Raw genomic sequence first — 23,273 nt, 5'->3', positions numbered from 1 at the left:
AACATCGATCAGCTGCCTCCTGCACATCTCCTACTGGCGATATGACCGCAACCCAGGTACATGCCCTTGACCGGAATCGAACCTGGGACCTTTCAGTCCTCAGGTCGACGCTCTATCCACTGAGCCAAATCAGTTTCGGCTATGCTCACAAATTTGATAACCTATATGAAATGGATGAATTCCTTGAAAGACAAAATCTACCAAAATTCACACAAGAAGAAATAGACAATCTGAATAAGCTTATATCTATTTTAAAAATTGAATCAAAAATTAACAACCTTCCAAAACAGAAATCACCAGTCCCAGGTAGGTTCATCAGTAGATTTTACCAAACACTTAAGGAAGAAATTATAGCAATTCTCTACATTTTCTTCCAGAAATTGAAGCAGAGGGAATACTTCCTACCTCATTCATTCTATGAGGCCAGCATCCTATATAATAAAAGCATAATATGCAAATCAACTAAACGTTCGAACAGTGGAATGGCCATCCGGATGACCATCTGGGACTGTGCTGTAACACCCACTGGCATCAGGCCAGCCAAGGCAGGTGTGATGTCATTGGTCAGGGGCCCGGTCAGTGCCCCATGATGGCTGCAGAGGGAGGCCCCAGGCCACTGGCCGGTGGAGTGATCAATCAGGGGGCTCCACAAACACCCCAAAGAGGGAGGCCCAAGCCACCAACCAGTGGACTACGGCAGGTGGGCAGGGCCTCCATCTGCAAGGGAAGCCTGAGTCCTGGGTGCCGGAGAGAAGATGGTACTGGCAGCTGGAGGAAGGAAGGCCTACTCTTGCAAGAATTTTGTGCATCGGGTCTCTAGTTACTCTAATAAAAAAAGGTACACAAAGACATCGCAAGAAAAGAAAACTGCAGACCAATATCTTTTATGAACATAGATGCAAATTTTTAAAAAATATTAACAATGTCTAAAAAGAATTATACACCATGAGCAAGTGGGATTTATTTTAGGCATGTAAGGCTGGTTTAACATTTGAAAATGAATTAATGTAATCCATCACAGCAACACACTAAAAAATATCACATGCAGAAAAAGTGTTTAACAATATCCAGCACTTATTCATGGTAAAAAACACACAAACCAAAAACCTCTCAGTAAACTAGAACTAGAAGGGAACTTCCTCAAATTGATAAAGAATATCTACAAACACCTACAGTTAACATCATAACTAATGGTAAGAACCTCAAAGCTTTCCCAATAAGGTTAGGTATAAGGCTAGGATATCCTCTCTTTACCACTTTTTTCAACATCATACTGGAAATCCTAACTAATATAGTAAGTGAGATAAAAAAATAAAAATATGCAGATTAGGAAGAAAGACATAAAACTATATTTGTTTGCAGATACATGATTATATGTAGAAATTCTGAAATAATGGACAGAACTGCTAATAAGCAGTTGCAGGAAGGTTTGAAGATACAAAGTTAATACACAAAATCCAATCACTTTCCAACATACCAGCAATGAATAAGTACAATTTGAATTAAAAACACAATACCATTTACACTAGCACCTCTCAAAATGAGATATATATGGATAGATCCAATAAAAATGTGCATAAGGAAAACTACAAAACTCTGATAAATAAAATATAATATGAGCTAAATAAATGGAGAGACATTTCTTGTCCATGGATAAAAGACATAATACTGTCATACACTTTAAACAGCGTTTTGGCCCTAGCCGGTTTGGCTCAGTGGATAGAGCATCATCCTGCAGACTGAAGGGTCCCAGGTCGATCCTGGCTAAGGGCACATGCCCAGGTTGTGGGTTTGATCCCCAGTGGGGGTCATGTAGGAGGCAGTCAATCAATGATTCTCTCTCATCATTGATGTTCCTATCTCTCTCTTCCTCTCTCTTCCTCTCTGAAATCAATAAAAATATATATTTAAAAAATCATCCATTAAAAAAAAATAAAACAGCATTTTGATATACGATGGACTTCATATACAGCAGTGGTCCCATAAGACTGTAATAAAGCGAAAACATTTCTATCTCCTAGTGCTATCATAGACTTTTTAACGTTGTAACCAAAGGCATTAGGCACATGTTTGTGGTGATGCTGGTGTAAACAAAACTACTGCATTTTTAGTCACTTAAAAGTATATCACATACAATTATGTACAGTACATTATACTTGATAATGATAATAAATTGCTATGTTATTGGTTTATTTATTTACTATATATTTTATTGTTATTTTAGAGTATGCTATTTCTACTTATAAAATAAAGTTTGCTATAAAATAGCATGCCATGTATGTTTATGCTGGAAGCAGCCTCATTCATCTCATGTCTTATGCTTGACTTAATTTCATATGGTTTTGTTCATTATGGCCCCTAAGCATATCAAATCTACTGCTAATGTTTCCAGTAAATGGCCATGTCAAGTAATTGACCTGGTAACAAAATTAAAATTAAGAACTACAAATGTAGAAGATCAGTTATGGTTATTACTCACCAGTCAGACATATCCCATTTCATTATAGCTACAATCTTGAAGAACAAAAACAAATTGACAAAAGTTGTTAAAGGATTTACTTCACTGAAGGCAGCAAGATTAACAAAAAATATGAGAAGGGCCTATATTAGACAAACTTCTAATGACCTGGATTGTAGACCAGACAAAGAAGCATATCCTTCTCATCATCATGACAATCACAGCCAAAGCAAAATGTTTGATTGCAATGTTGAAAGAAAAGGCTGAACCCAGATACTATGTTGAATTTACTGGTGCCTCTATGTGGTTTAAATTATTCAAGAATTGTTACTCATTATGTAATGTGAAAGTGAGTAGTGAATCTGTGAGTGCTAATGTGAAGGCAGCTGAAGACTTTTTGGAAATTCTAGATAAGCTGATTGTGGGGGAAAATTACTTGCCAGAGCAAATTTCCAGTATGGATAAAACCTCCCTGTTCTGGAAATGAGTGCCTGAAAGGAATTTCATCCATAAGCAGGGCAGGTCAATGCCAGGTTTTGAGGCTTTTAAGGATAGGTTAATAGTCTTTCTTGGAGGCCATGTTGCTGGCTACAAATTGAAACCCTTCTTGATCTGGCATGGTGAAAACTCCAGGGTCTTCAAGCATATCAATAAGCACACATTGCCAGTATATTATAGGAGCAATGAGAAGTCATTGATATCTCAACTCCTCTTCCAATATGCTCATCTAAATTGCTACGCCAGCAAAGTGGAGAAGTACTCTTCGGAGAATGACATACTTTCCATACCTTTCAAGATTTTGCTTATTGTTGATAATGTTCCCAGAAATCCTTCATTCATTAGTAATCTTCATCCCAATTTCAAAATCATGTTTCTCTTTCCAAACACCTCCTCTTTGATCCAACCAATGAATCAAGGGATTATAGCAGCTTTTATGGTCTGCTACCTGAGGAGGACCTTTGCCCAGGCTATTGCTATACCTGAGGAAAATACTGATGCAATTCTGGAAGGATTAGAACATCTATGACTACATTAAGAACCTGCTTGAGCTTGAGGGGATGTCATCAAAGAGTGTATGAATGATATTTGGAAAAAGATGCGAAGGATGTTTGTCCATCAAATCAAAGGATTTTCCAAGAATAAGGAGTTTCCAAAATTGACAATATTGTTGATTGAGATGGCAAACAATTTTAACCTAGCTATGGATGAGGGTGACATTGAGAAGATCTTAGAGGTGGTTCCTGAGGAATTGACTATTGAGGAGTTGTTGGAACTGGAAGAGAAATACATAGTTAAAGAAGAGGTAAGAGGAAACAAAACTGCAGGAAAAGAAGAACAAGAACCTCCAAGACTAGGAGAAGCTTTTGAAGACCTTGACAATCTCCTTAAAAAGTTTGAAAACATGGACATCAACAACAAAATGTTTTAATTAAGAAAGGAATATTTATGATGCATTATTTACCTACAAGAAAATCTATAATGAAAAAACAAACAAACCAAGCAAACCGCCATGGATATATTTCAGAAGATTGACAATTCCTCAAGAAGAACCTCTGGCAGTTCCTTCAGAAGTTATTCCAGAAGAAGACATTATTGTCATAAGACATGACAGCTCCATGTGTGCTATTTCCCCTGTAGACCTTACAATGGAATAAGATATGGAGGTGGAATACCGTGATTATTGATGATCCTGACCCTGTGTAGGACTCCATTGGTAGGCAAACTCATTAGTCAACAGAGCCAAATATCAACAGTACAATGACTGAAATTTATTTTGAGAGCCAAATTTTTTAAACTTAAACTATATAGGTAGGTACATTGATATTAACTTAATTAGGGTATCCCTAAGGCTTAGGAAGAGCCACACTCAAGGGGACAAAGAGCCGCGTGTGGCTCGCGAGCCGCAGTTTGCCGACCACGGGCCTAGGCTAATTTGTGTGCTCTGTCTTAGAGTTTTTTTAAGTAAAATAAAATAAAATAGAAAAAGCTTACAGAATAAGCATATAAGGAAAGAAAATACTTTTGTACAACTGTACAATATGTTTGTGTTTTAAGCTAAGTGTCATTGCAAATGAAGCCAAAAAGTTAAAAAAATAATTTAAAAGTTTGCAAAGTAACATATGTAATACTTTCAACAATAAAGATTTAAAAATTTTGCAAAGTAAAAAGTGTACAGTAAGCTAAGGCTAATTTATTACTAAGGAAATAAAATTGTTTTTATTAATGTAATGTAGCCTAAGTGTATAGTGTTTATAAAGTTTATAAAATAGTATACAGTAATGTACTATGGGCTTTCATATTCACTCACCATTCACTCACTGACTCACCCAAAGCAACTTCTAGTTCTGCCAGCTCCATTCATGGTAAGTGCCCTATACAGGTGTACCTTTTTTAAATCTTTAAAACCATATTTTTAGTGTACCTTTTCTATGTTAGGTGTATTTAGATACACAAATACTTACAATTGTGTTACAATTGCCTACAGCAGCGGTTCTCAACCTGTGGGTAGCGACCCCTTTGGCGGTTGAATGACCCTTTTACAGGGGTCGCCTAAGACCATCCTGCATATCAGATATTTACATTATGATTCATAACAGTAGCAACATTACAGTTATGAAGTAGCAACAAAAATAATTTTATGGTTGGGTCACAACATGAGGAACTGTATTTAAAGGGCCAGAAGGTTGAGAACCACTGGCCTACAGTATTCAGTACAGTAACATTCTGCCTGGAAGCAATAGACCACTATACCATTTAGCATAGGTGTGTAGAAGATATATTATCTAGGTTTGTGTAAGTACACTATACAATATTTGCACAATGACAAAAACCACCTAACTCAGAACATATCCCTATTGTTAAGTGATGGATGACTGTATTGTCAAGATGTCAGCTCTACCCAACTTGATCTATATATTCAATACAATCTCAATTAAAATCCCCAGCAAATTATTTTTGAATAATGATAAAATGATTCTATAATTGACATAGAAAAGCAAAAGACCCATAATAACCAATACAATATTGAAGGAGAAGAACAATGTTGGAGTACTAACACTAATTAACTTCAGGATTTACTATAAAGCTACAGTAATCAAGACGGAATGCTGCTGACAAAAGAATAGACAAATAGACCAATGGAACAGAAATAAACCCACATATATAATCAACTGATCTTTGACAAAATACCAAAAGCAATACAATGTAGCAATAACAGTCTTTTCAACAAATAGTGCTGGAACAAGTGGACATCCGAATACAAAAAAAAAAAAAAAATCTAGACACAGCCCTTACAGCCTTTACAAAAATTAACCAAAATTGAACCACAGGCTTAGAGATAAAATGCAAAACAATAAATCCCCTAGAAAATAGCTTAGAAGAAAACCTGCATGACCTTGGGGATGGCAATGAATTTTTATACAACACCAACGGCACAATGCATAAAATAAATGATTGATAAGCTAGACTTAAAACTTTTGCTCTGCATAGATACTGTTAAGATAATGAGAAGCCAAAGACTGAGAGAGAATATTTTCAAAAGACACAGCTGATAAAGGACTGTTATTCAAATTATGGAAAGAATTCTTAAAACTCAACAATAAGAATACAAGCTGCCCAATTTAAAAATGGGCTAAACATCATAACAGGCACCTCACCAAAGAAGGTATATATGGATGGCAAATGAATATATGAAAATATGCTCTACATAAGATTCCACCCATGAATAGAAAATAGAACAATGCAATACTATTACATACCTAATAGAATGTCCAAAACCCTGAACTCTGACAATACCAAATGCTGACAAGAATGTAAAATAATTGTTGCTCTGTTTCATTGTTAGTAGGAATGCAAAATGATTCAGAAGCTTTGGGAGTCAGTTTTGCAGTTTCTTTTAAAACTAAATACTCCCTTACCATGCATTCCAGCAATTGCATTCTTTGGTATCTACACAAAGGAGTTGAAAAGTTATATCCACACAAACACCTGCACACAGATGTTTATAACAACTTCATTCATAATTGCCAAAACCTGGAAGCAACCACAGAGTACTTCACTTGGTGAATGGATAGTGATACATCCATACAATGAAATATTCTTCAACACTGAAAAGAAATGAGGTATCATGTTGTGAAAAGCGATGGTGTGCATATTACTAACTGAAATATGCCAATCTGAATAGGATACATGCTTTATGATTATAACTATATGACATGATGGAAAAGGAAAAACTATGGAGACAATAAAAAGATCAGTGGTTGCCTGGGTTTAGATGTGTGTGGGATAAATCAGCAGAGCACAGAGGATTTTTGAAGCATGGAAAATACTCTGCATCATACTATAATGATGGATACATATAATTTTTGTCCAAATCCATAAAGTGTACAACACTAATAGTGAACCCCAATTAAAACTATGGACTTATTGTGATTACAATGTGTCAATCTAGGTTCATCAATTTTTATAAATGTCCCACTTTGGTGGGGAATGTTAATAATGGAGGAGGCTCTACATGCATAGGGGGAGAGTGTATATGGGAAATATATGTATATTTTTTTCATTTTTTTTTTTGCGAACTTAAAACTTCTAAAAAATCACAGTTTTTTAAATGGTTAAAATGGCAAAATTTATATATATATATATATATATATATATATATATATATATATATATATATACAGGGTGTCCCAAAAATGTATACACACTTTGAATAATTATTCATTCCAATGGGTTAAATCTGAAAATAAATAATATGCACAATAAAATAATTAATTACAAAAGGGAATGCTATAAACACATTTGTATTCATTAATATAATTTAGAAGAAATTGACCAATCTCCAGATACCACAAACTACTAAAACTTTCATAAAGATGAAATAGATTATATGAATAGCCCTATTAAAATGCAATTCATTATGTAAAAGCTTCCAAAAAATATTCAGGCCCAGATGGTTTCACTGGAGAATTCTACCAAGCATTTAAAGAATTATAGGGGAGAGTGGGAGTAAGGGGGAGAGATCAACCAAAGGACTTGTATGCATGCATATAAGCTTAACCACCAATGGATACAGACGACAGAGGGGTGAGGGCATGAGTAGGGAGAGGGTAGGGGGACAATGGGGCAATAAGGACACATATGTAATACCTTAATCAATGAAGAAAAAAATAAAATTTAAAAAAGAATTAAATAATTCTCTACCAAGCATTTAAAGGAACCAATCTTATGAATTCACACAATCTCTTCCAAGAACTGAGGAGGAGCAAATACTTCCCAACTCATTTTATCCTTCCTTGATACTAAAATCAAAGACAGAAGAAAAAATAAATCTACAAACCAATATTTCTCATCAACTTAAATGCAAATTTCCATGCCATAATATTAGCACACTTAATCCCACAATGCATAAAAAGAAGTGTACGCCAATACCAAGTGAAGTTTATTCCAAGGATGAAAGGTTAGTTCAACATTTGAAAATCAATGAACATATTCCAACATATGAACAGGTACAAAGAAAAAAAATAACATGCTCATATCAATTGATGCAGAAAAAGCCTTTAATAATAACAACAACAACAAAAAGCTAATATTCATTCCAGATATAAACTCTCAAGCAAACTACAAATAGAAGGGAAATTCATGAACCAAAAAAGGGCATCTATGAAAAATCTATAGTTAACATCAAACCTAATGATGAAATGCTAAATGCTTATCTTCTACAAACTGGGAAAAGGCAAAGATGTTCACTCTTACCACTCTTATTCAACATACTTGTGGAAGTTCTAGCCATTGCAGTAAGGCAAGGAAAATAAATAAGGCATACATATTGGAAAGGAAGAAATAAAACTGTTGCTATATGCAAATGACATGATTGACTACATAGAAAGAAATTTAGAACTTAAATAAATGGAAAAACATGCCATATGCATGGTTGGAAGATTAAACACAATAAAGCAGTAAATTTCCCCAAAATTGATATATACATTCCTACCCAAATCTCAGCAAGGTGTTTTGTTTTTTTTTTGTAGACATAGACAAGCTTATTCTAAAATGTATACACTAAATACAACCCAGATGTTTTTTCACCAGACAGTGGTTAAACAAGTTATGGGACATACATACCACAGAATCCCACTCAGTAACAACAACAACAAAATGATACATGCAACAACTTGGGTGACTCTCCAGTGCATGCTGGATGAAAAAAGCTAATTCTAAAAGTATGGTTTTATTTATATAACTAGAGGCCCGGTACACAAAAATTTGTGCACTCGGGGGGGGGGGGAGGGGTCCCCTCAGCCCGGCCTGTGCCCTCTTGCAATCTGGGACCCACCTGCTGGCTTAGGCCCGCTCCCCGGGGGATTGGGCCTAAGCTGGCAATCAGACATCCCTCTGGCAGCCCGGGAGCCCTCAGGGGATGTCCACTTGCCAGCGGGGAGCAGGCCTAAGCTGCAGTCGGACATCCTTAGCGCTGCTGAGGAGACAGGAGAGGCTCCCACCACCACCGCTGTACTGGCAGCCATCAGCCTGGCTTGTGGCTGAGCAGAGTTCCCCTTGTGGGAGCGCACTGACCACCAGGGGACAGCTCCTTCATTGAGCATCTACCCCGTGGTGGTCAGTGTGTATCATAGTGACCAGTCATTCCCAGTCTTTCTGCTGTTAGGGTCAATTTGCATATTACCCTTTTATTATATAGGATAGAGTCCTGGTGCATGGGTGGGGGCTGGCTGGTTTGCCCTGAAGGGTGTCTCGGATAAGGGTGGGGGTCCCACTTGGGTGCCTGGCCAGCCTGGGTGAGGGGCTGATGGGTGTTTGCAGGCTGGTCACACCCCCTTCAGGGTGGGGGTCCCCACTGTGGTTCCTGGCCAGCCTGGGTGAGGGGCTGATGGCTGTTTGCAGCTGGCCACACCCCCTTCAGGGTGGGGGTCCCCACTGGGGTGCCTGGCCAGCCTGGGTGAGGGGCTGATGGCTGTTTGCAGCTGGCCACACCCCCTTCAGGGTGGGGGTCCCCATTGGGGTGCCTGGCCAGCCTGGGTGAGGGGCTGATGGCTGTTTGCAGGCTGGTCCCACTCCCTTCAGGGTGGGGGTCCCCACTGGGGTGCCTTGTCAGCCTGGGTGAGGGGCTGATGGCTGTTTGTAAGCTGGTCACACCCCTTTCAGGGTGGGGGTCCCCACTGTGGTTCCTGGCCAGCCTGGGTGAGTGGCTGATGGCTGTTTGCAGCTGGCCACACCCCCTTCAGGGTGGGGGTCCCCACTGGGGTGCCTGGCCAGCCTGGGTGAGGGACTGATGGCTGTTTGCAGCTGGCCACACCCCCTTCAGGGTGGGGGTCCCCATTGGGGTGCCTGGCCAGCCTGGGTGAGGGGCTGATGGCTGTTTGCAGGCTGGTCCCACTCCCTTCAGGGTGGGGGTCCCCACTGGGGTGCCTTGTCAGCCTGGGTGAGGGGCTGATGGCTGTTTGTAAGCTGGTCACACCCCTTTCAGGGTGGGGGTCCCCACTGTGGTTCCTGGCCAGCCTGGGTGAGTGGCTGATGGCTGTTTGCAGCTGGCCACACCCCCTTCAGGGTGGGGGTCCCCACTGGGGTGCCTGGCCAGTCTGGGTGAGGGGCCAAGGGCCATTTTCAGGTTGGCCAAGCCCCTGGCTATAGAACCTCCCAGCCACTCCTTTTTTTCTTTTTTCTTCTTTTTTATTCTGAGATTTATTTACCTTCTATAATTGAAACTTTGTAGCCTTGAGTGGAGCTCAGAGCCAGCCAGGGCGGGCAGGAGGGAAGCTTGGCTTCCTCCATCGCCAGGGGCAACCCACTCCTGCTCACTCCAGCTCCGTAGCCATGGCTGGCTGAAAGCAGGTATCTGGGGTTTATTTACCTTCTATAATTGAAACTTTGTTGCTTTGAGTGGAGCTCAGAGCTGGCCACGGCAGGCGGGAAGCTTGGCTTCCTCCATCATTGGGGCAACCAAGCCTTTTGCTTGCTCCAGTTTCATGGCTGCCAGCCGCCATCTTGGTTGGGTTAATTTGCATATAGTCGCTCTGATTGGCTGGTGGGCATGGCTTAAGGCATAGTGAAGGTATGGTCAATTTGCATGTTTGTCTTTTAGTAGTGTAGATTTTGAAATGGCAAAATTATAGAAATGCAGAACAGATTAGAGGTTGCCAGGAGTTACGGACCAAGGTGGGAGGAGTGGGAAGGAAGTGGATATGGCTATTAAAAGGCAACATGACCCCTGGCCAGTGTGGCTCATCCTGTGCACAGAAAGGTTGCTGGTTTGATTCCAAGTCAGGACACATGACTGGGTCCCAGGCTTGATCCTTGGTAGGAGTCCTGCAGGAGGCAGCTGATCAATGTTTCATTCTCACCTTAATATTTCGCTCTCTCTTTCTCTCTCCCTCTCATTTTACTTCTCTAAAAATGAATAAACGGCAACATGAGGTATCCTTATTGTGATAGAACTATTCTGTATATTGCTTGTGGTGGTGTACTCAAGAACCATTAGAGGAAATGGTAAAGTATACAGGGGATCTCTGTGTTATTTTTACAACTGCATGTGAATAGACATTTTTATCTCATAAAAATTGCTGTTAAAAATCCTACTAATCTTTTTTTTTAAAGAATTATGCCCTACTGTGTCACCTTTAACATCATAACACTTTATTGGCTGCTAATGAGGTTTGCATGAGGCTTCAGATAATGAACAGCTAGCTATAGGTCCTTGGCTCAAACTAAGCTGAAGCAGACATGTTTTGTTTTTGTTTTTGTTTTATGTTTTTGATCTCAGAATCACTGACTTCACTGGGACACTGACATTTTCCAAAGGAGTAATCTGTTCTACTATGCACTCCCTTGTGCTATCAATGTGTAAGCAGGATATGTGATCACTTCATGTGTGTGGTCGACAAGACTGGGGAAGGGACTGAATAGGTAGTAGCTTGAAAGAAATAGTTGAAGGAGCTGGACTGCTTTTCCTGAGATAAGGTGACATGAAGGATAGAATACCTGAGGTCAGGCCCCTAAAGGGCTTGTTTTGGGGCAATGAAAGTTACTGTGTTTTCTGAGGTCTTAAGGGTGAGTGAAGATGAGAGCAACAGTTAACCTCAGGAATGCATAGATGCAGATATAGGCTTAGCAGTAAAAAGGACTAACTGAGATGTGTAATAATGAGATGTGCTGCTTCTGGGTGAAGAGAGTACCCTACTATTGGAAGCATTTAAGCAGAAGTCATTGAACATTTCTCATAAATGTGAAAAATCCCTTTCTAATTAGAATTTATGTGTAGATTCTAATACCAAAGTAGTCATGTGAAATAGGGCTTCTAGTGCTTTATCCCAAAACTTCTCTGGTCCCTCACTGGCTTTTCATTTTCCCTGACTGGAACCTTCTCTTCCTTGGTGATTAGAAAGGAAAGAGGACTCTGATGTCTTGGGACAAGTGTTCTTATAGACTGGCATCTCTTTGCAGAAAAAGTCAAGGTATTACTGTTTTTGGTGGCATTTAGGGACACAGATCTTTGCAATAATCCCCTGGGCTAATTGGGGAATTGAAATGAACACAAGGTAACTATAAGCAACTTTTAATTCTGGCATTTTTGCAGTATGTGAAATATAATTGTTTCTATGTCTGTTTGTGTTAATAAACTACAAACTCTTTCAGGAACTCCATATCCTACTTTTATTTATATTCTTCCTGCATCTAGAACCTTACACATAGTGGCTGCTTGATAGTTTCTCAATTGAGTTTCTCAGCATAACCAGATTATCTGTGGTGTAGTCTATATACCAAATACTAGGCTGGCTTTTCCTCCCAGAGGAAAGTAGAAGCTGGCTCCCAGTTTCTTTTTGGGTCTCACCTAATATAGATAATGTGACTATTTCTAAAGGTATCTCCTTACCACTTTATTTAAAGTCAACCAAGGAGATAAACTGATACTATTAAGAGCAGAGCTATTTACAAAGTTCCTAGTTCTGGACATATTCATCTGGTTAGATGCCTTAAGTGTGAGAAGAGTGGGAAGGCTGTGGGCATTTTCTTCAGGCTGAGCCTGGAGTGTTAGTGGACTGAGAGGTCTTTGTAAATTATCAGGACCTTATTAAACTTCAGAAAACTTTACTGATACAAATTTCAGTATGGAAATCTCTCCATTCCTCCTCTCTCTTGGGAGTGGAGGTGGGGGTACGGGGATGTGTTGATGGACATTCAAAAAGTAAAAGGAAATACAGCAAGGCTAAGTTAGGGAGAGAAAAGAGATCCCTACACAGAGGAAGGTCTGGCCCAAAGGAAGGAAGTTCAGGGGTCTAGCTGTGTAGCCCACTTGAATGGTGGGAAAGGAATACACAGGGAAACACTAGGGGCCTGAGCCCTGGCCTCACCAGGCACCTGTCTATCTGTCAGTCAGTCCTTCCAGGACTTCCCTGTGGATGCCCCCACCTCCTCTGGCTGGGATCACTCCCAGAATGACACTAGTAAGATAACACGGCCCTGGGGGGTGGAGGGCAGCCTAAAATTAGCACCCTGGACCTAGTCAGCCCAGGGGCTAACACCTAGCCTTCAGGCAGTGTTAACAATGGGAACTGAGAGTCTGTCCTGACCCAGCTTTGGGGCAGTAGGGGCTCCCCAAGGAGGGACCACCAGGGTCCAGTGCTTTGCATAGAGGCAAGAGCGGTGGCAACTGTGGGCAGTGCAGTTTCAGGCAGAAGCCCGGTAAGTACCTGGAACCTAGGATCCCACAACACTTCCATGGATTAGTGAACCTGCAGGCTCATGGGTTGTTCCTACTGGGTCTGGTTTCTGGGGGTACTTGGAAGTTCTATAGGGAACGCTGCCTGCAGAGGGAACCAGGGGTACAATGATGGCTACCTGCTGTGTCTGCCCTAAGGGGATGTGTCGCCTAAGCTTTGGGGTACAAATAGACCTACTTCTTAGATAAATTGCCCTTATACAACTTAGGAAGTTTTTCTATTTGTCTTTATGTCCTTGTGTGGTATTTGTGAGTCTGTGTGGAAGTGCAGCAGGGTGATCTCAGGGCAGAAGGGCAGACAGAGCTCCTCAGGATGTGGGGAGGAAGGGTGAGTCTTAAAAATAGTCTAATAGTGCCCAGGGGATTCCTCTAGGGCCCACAGAAACTAGCCACTCTTCATTATGAGCTCTTAAAATGGATTAATATGCTTTCAAGAGGGCCTTTGCATAGAGGCAAGAGCAGTGGCAACTGTGGCAGATTTCTGGAATTTTCATTTACGCTTATTACCAATATAGAAATTATTAGATCTTGTTATTTAATGTGTTTATAAGGAACATTTATTACTATATCATGCAGTTTTAAAAATATTTTAATAGCTGTATTTCAATATAATTTGTTTCCTTTAATCGTATGTATTGTATTTTATATATTAAAATTCATTCTGAAATGGGACCAGAGATTTAACCACATTTCCACAGAGGCCAATAACACACACACACACACACACACACACACACACACACACACACACGAAATCCCTGGCACTTTGGAGATCAGGAAGGAAATCCTTGTACAGAAAGATCACATAATAACATTGATTAATAAAACACAACAAGGTGAGGTTAAACAAGTAGAGAAGTTAAAGTTTGTTATCCCATCTATTAAGGCACAATTTCCTTAAGTGCTCAAGCTAGCTGGGAGCCATGGCTTGATTTCCTTCTAGAGCAGTGGTTCTCAACCTTCTGGCCCTTTAAATACAGTTGCTCATGTTGTGACCCAACCATAAAGTTATTTTCGTTGCTACTTCATAACTGTAATGTTGCTACTGTTATGAATTGTAATGTAAATATCTGATATGCAGGATGGTCTTAGGCGACCACTGTGAAAGGGTCATTCCACCGCCAAAGGGGTCGCGACCCACAGGTTGAGAGCCATTGTTCTAGAAGCTCATTAGATAGACCCTGCTGTGGGCTCATGATATGACCTTGGTGAGAGCTTCAAATTTTCCTCCACACTCCCGGCCTTCTCCATCTCCCTGAACACAACTCCTGCTCCACCTCCAGAATATTAAGAAGGACATCCTTTCTGTCTGTCAGAAAAAAATGATTTGTAAAGAAACATTCCATGAATGAAGTCCCTGGAATTCAGCATAGCCCTCAAAGCTTAGGATTCTGGGAATTGCAATATGAATCTGCTTGTGGCAAGGGAGAGAGTCATGTGTTCATTTTTCCAAGTTGCAATAGAAAAACATGATGGGGAGTAGGGAAGCCTATATTCTATTTCTGGCTCTGGTATTGCCTTGTTGTAAGGCATCTGGCAAACCCCTTATCTTTTCAGGTCTCAGTTTCTTCCACCCACAAAATGGGGATAATACAGTATCACCTCTTCCACTGTGGTGAAATAAGTTTGAAAATCACAAGATTATAGGTATATTCTGGGTATTTTGCTAATTAAACAATTGACAATGTCATCCATATGACCTTGGGGAAAAATATCTGCTCTCCTATGAGCCTTGGTTTTCTCATCTGTAGATTTAACAATTTTAATGAAATGATTTATTAGGTGCATTACAGCTCTGAAATTATGGGACTTCAGGTAGGGACCAATAGTCATAGAAGACTGAAGTGATAACAACATCACAGTAAAAATACTGAGTACTACATTCAAGTGCTATTCTAAATACTTAATATGTATTAACTCATTTATTCCTAACAATAACCCTCTAAGGTAGGTACTACTATCGTCCCCTTTATACAGATTAAGAAATGGGCACAGGAAGATTAAGTGATCTGCCTTAGGTCACACAGCTACTAAGTGGTGGATCTGGGATTAAAGCAGAATGTCAGACCATGTTTTACCACTACTTTATATGGCTTTTCAATTGGCAATGGGAGCAAAAGAGACCCATATAGGAGTTATAACGCAGTGTGATGACTTCTATAGTGGTATAAAAGCACAGACTCTGAAGAAACTAATCCATCAGAAAAAAAATGCATGTGACGGAAGAAAACATATTTATGGAGATCCATCATTTCTCTTCTCTTATCACTGAATCCTGAGGTATAAGTAGAGGATTGGTAGAAAGTAAGGCTGGAGATGTGGGTCAAGAATTTCCCATAAGGGACCTCTGAGCCAGGCTAAGGAATCCAGGCTGATAAGATGTGTATCTTTAAGGAATCATTTTAGCCACAATGTGAAGAAAATATTGAAATGTGAAACTAGCTAGGACAGTGATGGTGAACCTTTTGAGCTCGGCGTGTCAGCATTTTGAAAAACCCTAACTTAACTCTGGTGCTGTGTCACATATAGAAATATTTTGATATTTGCAACCATAGTAAAACAAAGATGTATATTTTTGATATTTATTTTATATATTTAAATGCCATTAAACAAAGAAAAATCAACCAAAAAAATGAGTTTGCGTGTCACCTCTGACACGCGTGTCATAGGTTCGCCATCACTGAGCTAAGAGATTACTATACAATTGAGGCAAAAGATGATTAGGGCCTAAACAAAATACTGGCAATGGGGATGGGCCTGAAAGCAGTGGACTATAGATGTCTCTAGAAAGTTAAATCCACAGGAATTGATAACCAATTGGATGGGAGTGGGACAATGAGATAAAAGAACTGAAATGAGTCTTGGGTTTTTGGTTTGGTTGACCAGATGGATGTAAGGAACTGAGATATGGAACAAGTTTTGTGGTAGTGGTGTGATACTGCTGACTTCGAAGTGCCTGAAGAAATTCAGTGAATAAATATACTGGCCATACTTTTTGCCAAAGAGAGAGTTTAGAGTGATAGACTTGAAACCATCAGAATAAATCTGAGAGCTAAAACTATGGGGCTGGAAAGAAGAGGATTAAGGAGAGAAATAGGGAAACATAACTATCAGGGGAGAAATGAGGGGAGAAAATCAGGAAAGTGTGCTTACCAGGAAGCCAAGAGAAGACTATGTAGGAGGAAGTGGTCAGTGAGGAAAGATGTCCCAGAAAAGTCTGAGAAGGAAAGATCTGAGAAGCAGTCAGTAGATTTAACCACAGGGTGACTTTTTAAAGAGAACTATCTCAGTATGTGATTGAGGGTAGGTGGTATCTGATTGAAGATTGTAGAGAAGGGAATGAGAGGTGGGAAAGTAGACAGTAGATAACTCTTTGGATATGTGGATGAAGAATAAAAAGGAAGGAAAAGTATCTAGTTGGGAAAAATGACCATATAAGTATTTTGTTTTGTTTCCTAAAATGGTTAAGGGGAAGGAGCCAGTGAGGAGGTTGAAGGTGCAAAGAGAGGAAGTTCATCTTCAAAGACCTAACATATTGTAGCTCGCTTCATCTTAACAGAATCATGAGGCAGGGACTATCATTTCCATCTTGTAGATAAGTACCAAAGAAGGGAAGAGTCCTGCCCAAGGTTACTCAGCTAGGAAATGGGGGTGCTAAGTTGCCAGCTTAGGTCTGCCTGATTTCTAAAATTCTCTTCTTATAATTTCACCCTGAAATAAATAAATAATAAGACCATATATGAAGTTGATGCTTGTGAGTAGGAAAGGTTCTAAAGTTGAGGGAAACCTCACCCACCTGGGAGACCCCACCAACCCACCTAGATTTTTTTGAGGTGTGTACTTGAGGTCCCAGGCTAAAAAAGTGGGGTGGAAGTGGATAGTAAATAAAAGGAAGTGTGTGTCCCTGAGACCATGGCTACAGGTTATGGGAGAGTAGGGAGACTCAAGTTCTGAAAAAACGATCATATTCTGATGACATTACAAATGGAGTTGGGTGACTTTGACTTTGGAACACTAGAAACAAGATTGTTAAGAACAAAGAGTTAGTTTGAGTCAGTTATTGTGCCGTGAGTGATTTCATAAGGTCTGGAGATAATATAGAGAGATGAGCTGAGGGTTGAGGCAGGGCTCTAGGCTAGGTGGGGCACAGACTATGGGAAAAGGCTTGACACAGAAGTATGGGGAAGCCATGGACTTCAAGAAGGTGCTGACAATCAAAGGGACTCCTGGATTGAAGTGGTCCTGGGGCAGAATCCAGTTGTCACCAGAGAAGAGGACTTGCCCTGGAAACTTCAACTATTTCCTGCCATCCCTTTGTCTTAATTTTACTTGAAGTGTACTCTTTGTAATGCCACCTCTTTATTTAATCATTAAATGTTATTCTCCATCTATTTCCTAAGTAACTTTGTTGTCTGAAGCTTGGGGCATGAGTCTGAGGGACTGTGAAGAGGTTGACCTTTATCTACAAGGCTAAGGGATAGAATTTATATAAGAATGCTCAGGGATGAGAGCTTACATCACAAAGCACCATTCTGTTGGCCTAGCAACTGCCAGACCTAGGCCACATCATTAGTTCCCACATATTAAACTAAGGAAGATTCATCTACCAAATTATCAGCCATGACGTGTATTCTACTGGAAAAAGAAGAATACAAGATGAATACAGGGGTCCTCAACCTAGAGTTTACACAGTAATGAAGCACATATAAGTGAAAAGTTGGTGAGAAATTTCATAGTTGAAGTCTACTTATGAGCCTTTGGAAACCCTGAGCAGAGGAGAAAATTAGGGAGGGCTTCCCAGAAGTAGGAATTTGAAGGGCAGGCAGAACAGCAAAGGCAAAGACACCAAGCTGTGAAAATATGTCATCTGTTTTGGCAGCCATCTCCATGGCTTGAAATAGGATAGAGTAGGTGTTATAAGCAGGGGACCATAAGTGAAGAGCCTGATGGTGAAGGGTGAGGGGAAAGGGCTGGTATCCAGGCTTTTGATGGGATTGTCAGTCTCTTGTTTTTGGCACCCACAGATCTGGCATATTCTCCTCTTCATAATGAGAATGGTTCTGCTCTAATAAGCCAACATGAACTTCATGGACATCAGCAAAATCTTCTCCCTCTTGCAGCCTGACAAGGAAGAAGAGGACACAAACACAGGGGAGAAGCAGGCTCTCCGTGAAGCAGTACACAGAAATGACTCCTATACCTTGGACCAGCTTTTGCGGCAAGAGTGTTACAAACGTTTCATCAATAGTAGGAGTGGCTGGGGTGTTCCTGGGACACCCCTGCGCTTGGCTGCTGCTTATGGCCACCTTAATTGTTTGCAGGTACTCCTGGCCCATGGTGCTGACGTTGATAGCTTGGATATCAAGGCACAAACACCACTTTTTACCGCTGTGAGCCATGGCCATCTGGATTGCGTGCGTGAGCTTTTGGAAGCTGGAGCCTGTCCTAGTGGAAGTGTCTACAACAACTGCTCTCCCATACTCACAGCCGCACGTGATGGTGCTGTTGGCATCCTGCAGGAGCTCCTAAGCCATGGTGCAGATCCGAATGTCAAGGTTAAACTACCAGTATGGGTGTCAAACATAACTTCATTTTCTGGTCCCCTTTTTTTGGCTGCAGTCTATGGGCACCTTGACTGTTTCCGCCTGCTTTTGCTCTATGGGGCAGATCCTAACTACAATTGTACCGACCAGTACCTATTAGCTCGTGTCCCACAGCCACGCACCCTCCTTGAAATCTGCCTCCACCATAATTGTGATCCCGAGTACATTCAGCTGTTAATTGATTTTGGTGCTAACATGTACCTTCCATCTGTCCCACTGGACCTGGACAGGAAAAATGATAAAGGCACCATCTTACTGCTACAGGCCCGAGGTGAGTGTCAAGCAGACCAGTCCTATAGGGGTCCTGGTATGAAGGTTTCAGGGCCCCAAATTATCCCCAAGCCAACCCTTCTGAGATGAATTGCAGAAAACACCATCTTCCTCCTCTACTGGAGCCCCAGTGAAGAAGAGGTTACATATTCCTTATTAGGGTCAAGATCACTAAGATAAGGTAGAAAGATAGAAGAAGTAGCTTGCTATGGTGTTTTGGCACTGCCCTCTCTAGTCCTCAGTGTGTCCCTATTGGTGCTGTACATTGAAAGGAGGGTGGGGGACATTTCTTAAAAGGAAGAGAACATTTAGGGCTACAGGAGCAAGGACAGTGTGAATGTAGCCTTGGGTGGGAGAATTGCCCTGAGGATTGCTTCTCATGACCTGTTTCTCTTTGCTGCAGCCACTCCACGAACACTACTATCGCAGGCCCGTATAGTTATCCGCAGAGCTTTCTGCCAGGCCAACAAGCCACAAGCCATTGACCAGCTGGATATTCCCACTGTTTTGATTAGCTACCTCAAACACCAATTGTAATCTTGCAACCTACCCAGAAACCCATGATATCTCCAAAACGTCTCGAGGACCCAGATAACTGAAGAGCACTACAGCTCCTCCCACTCATTTGGAACTGCTTTCCTGTATTATCCTCCACAATAAAATAACTTTACAAAATAAATTCTGGTGTCTGTTGTGTGTGTGTAGAGGGGGTTGTTTATTGGGGGTAGTGGTCTGGTTGGCCATGAGGAAGGATGGTAATGGTCTGGCATTTGACAGGCATGAGTTCTGACCAGTGTAAGATAAAAAGTGAAAACTAACTCAATGGCCCACACTTGCCCACCAACATTCTCGAGAGAATTTGGAGTTGTGTTGTTCTAGTAGCAAAGTCCTGAAGAATTAAACTAGGTGGAAGGGTAGCATTAGCTTGCTCAGCCCTGTACCTGCCTCCATTTCTCTGGCTGCTGCAAGACACCTTTTTAGGGGCTGTCACCCAATTCCCTATTATTTTGAGTCAGTGACCAAAGAGCCCCACATTCATTAACCTTAAATAATTGGCTGCATTCCCACTAGTCCAATTTATAATCAAGATCAAACTGGGAAAATAAACTACTAAGTATTTATGACAGAATGTAATGCAGAAAAGAAATTGGTTACATAGCTGATAGGCAGAGAATCTGAGCAGAATGGGAAGGTAACCAAGACATTAGTGGAACCAGGAGCCCAAAACCATCCCTAAGCTGGAGGGGTGAGGGGGAAAGTATGTCCAGAGTCCAGGGACAGGGGTCACCTGATGGAAAGTGGAATCAAAAGCCTGTCCACAGGTGCTAGAACCATTGAAAAGAGATGTTGCTCAAACCATAGGAAAGAAAGAAATACCTTCTCCTTTCCCTCATTCTTGCCCTTTAATCTGCCTCCAGTGTCTCTTTCATTGGGGGAAACTGGAAGTGAACTAATATGAGAGCCTGGGAAACATAGCCCATAGGGTTTAGCCCCTTGAAATATAAGGCAGATTAGGGGAAGATGAGGAATGAAGGAACTGTGGAAGGAGATGGTGTGATCTGGGTCAGTAGCTGGGGTCACACAGCAGAATTGGAAGTATAATGCCAGTCAGAGCCATAGATTATACACAGCAGACACCACCAGAAGCAAAAAGGCTAAATACCCTGGCTTCTCCATTTTTTCTACCCTCCCACCAGTGTTCTCATTGGTTGTACCCAGCCAGAAGATGATTGATGAGGGATTCTGGAAATCACTGTCAGTCCCCTATGATGTGGAGAAAAGCAGGGGAAGGAGGAAAACACATCCAACACAGATAACTATGCAAATTCAAATCCAAGCAGCTTCGTTTTGCTAACTCTTTATCCTTCTACAGTACTTTCTTATATTTCTCCTGCATGATACCTGCATGGAGATGTGAATGTGCAGTGAAAGAGACATAATATGAAGGAATGAAGGAGAGCCCAGACCATCTGTACTTTGGGAAACACTATAAATGTTCAGAGCTTTTCATGGGAGCTGCCTTGACAGCCTCCCCCCACTCTCCGCATCATGATCTATCACTGGGGAAGGGAGGCAGGGAATGGGGGCTTGAACTGACTTGCGTCTCCTACCTCTTACCTCCTCCACTCTCCCTAGCTCCTAGTGCCTGAGAGACTTTAGGAAGGAAGGCAAGAGAACTGGACATCTATCTCCAAGGTCTTGCCACGCTCAACTTCCACACTTTCATTCTTATGTATTTTGGAGATCAGTGCAATTGTTTATCACCAAGGAGCAAGAGAACTGAAGGACTGGGCTGTAAGCATAGACAAAGGGCTTCCGGGCAGACATCCCCATCTATCTTCTTACAGGTGAGTTCTCCTGGCTTTGTCCTTCCCATTCAAGGCCCTTGGGGATAAGAAGTCAACCTCACCAACCCCATCTGCTCTAGGCCCCTGTGAAAGTGTACCTTTCAAATGGGCCTGGCCAGGGTGGCCTCCCCTGTGGTATCTGGGACACATTCTCTGGTTGACCCATGAAAGCATGTGGATATTCTGGGAATTTCAGAAGACTTGCACTTGAGGAAAATGTAAGAGCATACCAAATTCTAGACAGAGAGGGAGAGCTGAAATTCTTAGCCCCATTTCCCAGACGAGCAGAATGAGACCCTAAGTTAAGTGCCCATGTTATTAGCTATTATATTTCCAGTTGCCTGTGCTGCTGGTGGGCAGAGACAACTTCAAGGCCTGGTGTCTTAGTCCCTTCAACTCTCCAGGTCTAACCATTCCCATCCAGACAACAGGCCAGGGGGTGGAAAGGATCATCTCAAATTCTGATGATGAATCCTCTGAGACAATCTTCCTTAAGAGGTGTGAGGAGGAGACAGAGGTGATGTCACTGTTCCTGGAATAAAATCTCTCCCTTGGCCTTTACTCTCTTATTAGCATTGATCCCAGATGATAACCTAGTCTCTCCCTCACAACTCCTACCACATTCACCAGCTTCTGAAAAAGACAAATCTTAACCTTTTCAGGTGAGCAAGGCCCCTTCTCTCCCTCCTTCTCTCCATCTCTCCCTGTCCCCTTTTGACCTCTCTTTCCTTCCTTCCTTCTTCCCTCCCTCGTTTCTTCCCTTTCTCCCTCCCTTCCTTCCTGGCATTGCCATGAGCCTGAGGCTGGCTCGGCTCTTCACATGCCACTGATCAGTCTGTATTATCCCTTGCAATGGCAAAATTATTTTCCTTTATTCAGAAAGGGAACCCCTAAAGACTAGATCCAAAGTGCAAAATAGTCTATTGGACTTCAGAAACCAGAGAAATACCCTTCATCTGCTATCTTGAGGGAAAGTAAGATGGAAGAGGTGGTATTTGGTCTGGCATTGAATGGTGGAAAGGGTTTTAAACAGTACAGAAGAAAGGAAATGTATCAATGGAGAGAACTCTTCGGGAAAGAGTACTACAGTTTGCTTTATAGTGAGCAAAGACATAGAAGTGGGAAAAAGCAGGGCAGTTGGATAACCAGTTAAGGTTGGTGTGAGTTCAATGTATTTGAACAATAATAGGCCATGGACTAGACTGGAGAAGGCCCTAAATACCCTGTTTTTTTTGGACTTGAAAAGTTCAGTTCTTCAGTGGGGTATGCACAGTAATAGGAAATTACTTGCTGAATGCACAGAAAACGCATTCTCTGATTTCCCAGGGCAGATATGGCAGCATTACATTTTTAAAAAATTAGGTATAATTGGCATATAACATTATACTAGTACAACATAATGATTCTATATTTATATATATTGTTAAATGATCACAATAAGTTTAGTTAACATATGGCACCATACATAGTTCAATTTTTTTTGTGTGTGATAAGAACTTTTAAGATCTTTACTCTTAGCAAATTTCAAATATGCAATACAGGAGGAGGAGAAAATGGCAACCAGCAGGAAGGTAGGGAGGGAGAGAGTGTGAGAGCACAAGGAAGTGATAGAGGAGTGTGTGGATGTGTGTGGTGTGTGTGTATGAGCTAGGGACAGTTAGATTCTGCAGGTCTTCTAAGGGGCTGCTAAACTAGGCAGTTTAGGCAGCGGAGTCCCGTTCCCTACAGGCACGGCGACCACGCCATCTTGGGAAACAGAGCTGCTTGAGACTAGGATCCTGGCCTCAGCACCACCCAGTCTGATCTCAGTCGCATACCAGGATCCTACAGCCACTGGGGACAGAGACCTGTGACCACAGCTA

At 41.4% G+C, this 23,273-nt stretch overlaps 1 protein-coding gene across 1 annotated transcript; it reads left to right on the top strand.

Moving 5' to 3' along the window:
* Nucleotides 1–18,220: 18,220 nt before the first annotated feature.
* Nucleotides 18,221–19,600, top strand: ASB12 (ankyrin repeat and SOCS box containing 12; the record flags this gene model as incomplete). Its single annotated transcript, XM_081081214.1, has 2 exons — nt 18,221–19,064; nt 19,467–19,600. Exons 1-2 carry the CDS (start codon nt 18,269–18,271, stop codon nt 19,598–19,600), a joined length of 930 nt encoding a protein of 309 aa, XP_080937340.1. The 5' UTR covers nt 18,221–18,268.
* Between the last annotated feature and the right edge of the window lie 3,673 nt (nt 19,601–23,273).

This window comes from Myotis nattereri (assembly GCF_964212035.1).
Source record: "Myotis nattereri genome assembly, chromosome: X".
Lineage (NCBI taxonomy): Eukaryota > Metazoa > Chordata > Mammalia > Chiroptera > Vespertilionidae > Myotis > Myotis nattereri.
The sequence above is the reverse complement of the archived record's forward strand: the minus strand, read 5'-3'. Positions and strand labels throughout refer to the sequence as shown.